At 57.1% G+C, this 4,155-nt stretch overlaps 1 protein-coding gene across 1 annotated transcript in view; it reads left to right on the top strand.

Moving 5' to 3' along the window:
- The first annotated feature begins 732 nt into the window (after positions 1-732).
- Positions 733-4,155, top strand: part of pcdh10b (protocadherin 10b) — a 21,039-nt gene continuing 17,616 nt past the window's right edge. The window contains exon 1 of the mRNA XM_015964701.3: positions 733-3,718. Coding sequence (XP_015820187.1) covers positions 1,160-3,718 — 2,559 coding nt within the window. The 5' untranslated portion in view covers positions 733-1,159. The remainder of the gene's footprint in view (positions 3,719-4,155) is intronic.

Genomic DNA, 4,155 nt, shown 5'->3' with positions numbered 1-4,155 from the left:
AAATTATTTAGGAACGGGACTTTTAAGAGTTCACATCTTTAACTTTTAGTTTTTAAATAAAGCATAACAAACTGAGCTTTGTGTGTCTCTGTGCGCGTGCGTGTGTTTGGGGACGGTATGTGTGCGTGTTTGCGTATGTGTTTGTGGGAGGTGTGTGCGTGTGTTCCTGGTCCTGTAGACAGACGTCCTGAGACTTTTGTCCTCTCCTGAATCCACAATGACTTCAAGTGTGTCCCTTTACGTCCTCACTGGTCCAGATCGTTCTACTGAGGACCAGTAGAACTTCACTGGATTTTGATCCTGATCCGAACATGGACCACCAGGGGTCGCGAGTGGTCCGCGGAGCCGCTGCTCTCTCTCCCTGCCGGAGCTCGGTAATTATGGCGCACAGCAGCACAGGAGTGGAGAATGATTCACAGTTAACCCGGTTCGGCTAGTTCTGACCCCAAAGATCTGAATACGTGCCCAACAAGTTCTGATGTCCCTCAGACCCTCCGCCTCACCGGTACCGTTCGGCTCCGAATCTGTCTGCTGATTGGCTAGAGTGATGGAAGTCCAGATTAGTTTTTCCTCTCTCTCTGAGTGTGTGTAAGAGAGAGAGAGAGAGAGAGAGAGAGAGAGAGAGAGAGAGAGAGAGAGAGAGAGAGAGAGAGAGAGAGAGAGAGAGAGAGAGAGAGAGAGAGAGAGAGACTGACAGCCTCAGGAGCCAATTAGAAGGGAGCTCTCTGCACGGGGGCGGGCGTTGTAGGTGAAAAACGCACAGAGTTCTGATGATCCGCCTCAGTATTCCGAACCGGCAGCGGTGCGCAGACTGAGTGAGACAGGTGGACCCGGACTTCCTGACCCTGCTGGTTCTAAAGGAACCGGTCATGTGGTTCTGTTATAGATCATTCCAACAAGCTGGACTCCGTCGTTTACCGGTGGCACCAGCTGCGCTGTGAAATCTTTCAGGTGGATCTGAAGACCCAAAGAGCGCCACCCGAACCTCCTGCAGTGATCCAAACTCCCGGTCAGGATCAGCATGTCTCCGTTTTAACGGGAGCGGGTTCTGGACTCTGTTTGGAGACTTTTACGCACCACGAGGACTTTCCGGGTGAAACTGAAACGGCGGATGGACCTGGAGGTTCCGACTCCGTGCTGAGGACCAGAAGCCAGATTGATGGTAGTTTTTGTGTGCTGGTGGATTCTTGACCCAGGTGTTCTGATGTTTGCGCTCCTGCTGGTTCTGTGCTTGGCTGAAGGAACGCGCAGTCAGATCCGGTACTCGGTCCCGGAGGAGGCGGATCATGGCACGTTTGTGGGGAACATCGCTGAGGACCTGGGTCTGGAACTCACCAAGTTGGCCTCCAGACGCTTCCAGGTCGTGCCCAGCTCCCGGACGCCGTACCTGGGGGTGAACCTGGAGAACGGGGTTCTGTTCATCAATGAGCGGATAGACCGGGACCAGATCTGCCGGCAGAGCGCGAGCTGCCAGCTCAACATGGAGGTGTTCCTGGAGAACCCGCTAGAGCTGTTCCGAGTTGAGATCGAGGTGGTGGACATTAACGACAATCCGCCGAGCTTCCCGGAACCGGACATCACGGTGGAGATCTCAGAGAGCGCGACCCCGGGGACCCGGTTCCCGCTGGAGAGCGCGTCCGACCCGGACGTGGGCTCCAACGCGCTCCGGACCTATGACATCACCACTAACAACTACTTTTACCTGGACGTGCAGACGCAGACGGACGGAAACAAGTTCGCGGAGCTGGTCCTGGAGAAGCCTTTGGACCGGGAGCATCAGGCGGCACACCGGTACGTCCTGACCGCTGTGGACGGCGGCCAGCCGCCCCGGACCGGAACCGCCTTGCTGGTGGTCAAAGTGCTGGACTCGAACGACAACGTCCCGGTGTTTGAGCAGCAGGTCTACACGGTGAGTTTGTCCGAGAACGCGCCGGTCGGGACCCTGGTGATCCAGCTGAATGCCACCGACCTGGATGACGGGCCGAACGGGGAGGTGGTGTACTCCTTCAGCAACCACATCTCCAGCCGCGTAAAGGACCTGTTCAGCGTGGACCCGCGCACCGGGCGCGTGGAGGTGCGCGGGGAGGTGGACTATGAAGAGACCAGTCTCTTTCAGATCTTTGTCCAGGCCAAGGACCTGGGCCCGAACGCCGTCCCGGCGCACTGCAAAGTGCTTGTCAAAGTGGCCGACGTGAACGACAACGCGCCGGAAATAACCTTCAGCACCGTGACCGAGTCCGTGAGTGAGAGCGCGACCCCCGGCACGGTGATCGCGCTGCTGAGCGTGACGGATCGGGACGCGGAGGAGAACGGGCTGGTCCAGGTGGAAATTCTGGGTGAGGTTCCGTTTAAGCTCAAGTCCTCCTTCAGGAACTACTTCACCATCGTGACCGACGGGCTGCTGAACCGCGAGCACGCAGACTCCTACTCCGTGACCGTGGTCGCGCGGGACAAAGGGACCCCTTCTCTGGCCTCCAGTAAGTCCATCCGGGTCCAGGTGTCAGATGAGAACGACAACGCGCCCGCGTTCACGCAGCCCGTTTACGACGTGTACGTCACAGAGAACAACGTGCCAGGGGCGTACATCCACGCTGTGACGGCCCTGGACCCGGACGTGGGGCCAAACGCCCTCATCACCTACTCCATACTAGACTGTGAGATCCAGGGCATGTCAGTCAGGACCTACGTGTCCATCAACGAGGAGACCGGGTACCTGTACGCCCTCAGGTCCTTTGACTATGAGCAGCTGAAGGATTTCTCCTTCATGGTCCAGGCTTCGGACTCCGGGGCCCCAGAACTCTCCACTAATGTGACTGTCAGGGTCATTGTGGTGGACCAGAACGATAACCCCCCCTTGGTGCTCGCCCCCTTGGGGAAGAACGGGACTGCTCGGGAGCCCCTTCCCCGCTCGGCAGAGCCGGGCTACCTGGTGACCCGGGTCGTGGCCATGGATGCGGATGATGGTGAGAACGCCCGTCTGTCCTACAGCATCCAGAGAGGGAATGAGAATGGCATGTTCCGGATGGATTGGAGGACAGGTGAGCTCCGAACGGCGAGGCGGGTGTTGGCTAAAAGAGACCCCTATCAGCTGTACGACCTGCTGATTGAGGTGAGGGACCATGGCCAGCCCCCCCTGTCCTCCAGCACTAGTGTGCTTGTGGTGCTAGTGGACAGCGTGGCAGTGGGTCGGGGTGGTGGAGACAAAACCGGCACCAGCAAGGCCAAAGACGGTACTCTGGACCTCACCCTGATCCTGATCATCGCCCTGGGCTCGGTGTCCTTCATCTTCTTCCTGGTGATGATCGTCCTGGCAGTTCGCTGCCAGAAGGACAAGAAGCTGAACATCTACAGCTGCCTGAGTAGTGACTGCTGCCTGGGCTGCAGCTTCTGCTGCTCCCGGACCAGCCGCTCCCGCAAAAAGAAGCTCAGCAAGTCCGACATCATGCTGGTTCAGAGCACCGTCAACGTCAGCGGGACCGGGTCGGCCCAAGTCCCCATTGAGGAGTCCGGGACCTTCGGCTCCCACCACCAAAACCAGAACTATTGTTACCAGGTGTGTCTGACCCCAGAGTCGGCCAAAACGGACCTGATGTTCCTCAAGCCCTGCAGCCCCACCAGGAGTACCGACACAGACCACAATCCATGTGGGGCCATTGTGTCTGGGTTCACAGACCAGCAGCCGGACATCATATCCAACGGCAGCATCCTATCAAGCGAGGTAACACACGCACGCACGCACGCACGCACGCACGCACGCACGCACGCACACACACACACACACACACACACACACACACACACACTGCTCTGATGGACACAATAGCTCATCAGCTTTGATTATGTTCTTACCTGTAGTTATTGCTGTTACCATTTAGCTAACATACTAGTGTTTAGTGCAACTGTGTGTGAGTGTGAGTGTGTGTGTGTGTGAGTGTGAGTGTGTGTGTGTGTGTGTCACAGGAACATTTGCATTAAGGTTGCTCATCATGGTGCAGCTGTGTTGGAGTAAAACAAGGATGAGTCTGAAGGCAGCCCAGTCGTGCCAACACACACACACACACTCTTGCACACACATATTCCCATGCACGCACACACACACACACACACACACACACACACACACACACACACACACACACACACACACACACACAC

The sequence above is a fragment of the Nothobranchius furzeri genome, chromosome 1 (assembly GCF_043380555.1).
Source record: "Nothobranchius furzeri strain GRZ-AD chromosome 1, NfurGRZ-RIMD1, whole genome shotgun sequence".
Classification (NCBI taxonomy): Eukaryota; Metazoa; Chordata; class Actinopteri; order Cyprinodontiformes; family Nothobranchiidae; genus Nothobranchius; species Nothobranchius furzeri.
The sequence above is the reverse complement of the archived record's forward strand: the minus strand, read 5'-3'. Positions and strand labels throughout refer to the sequence as shown.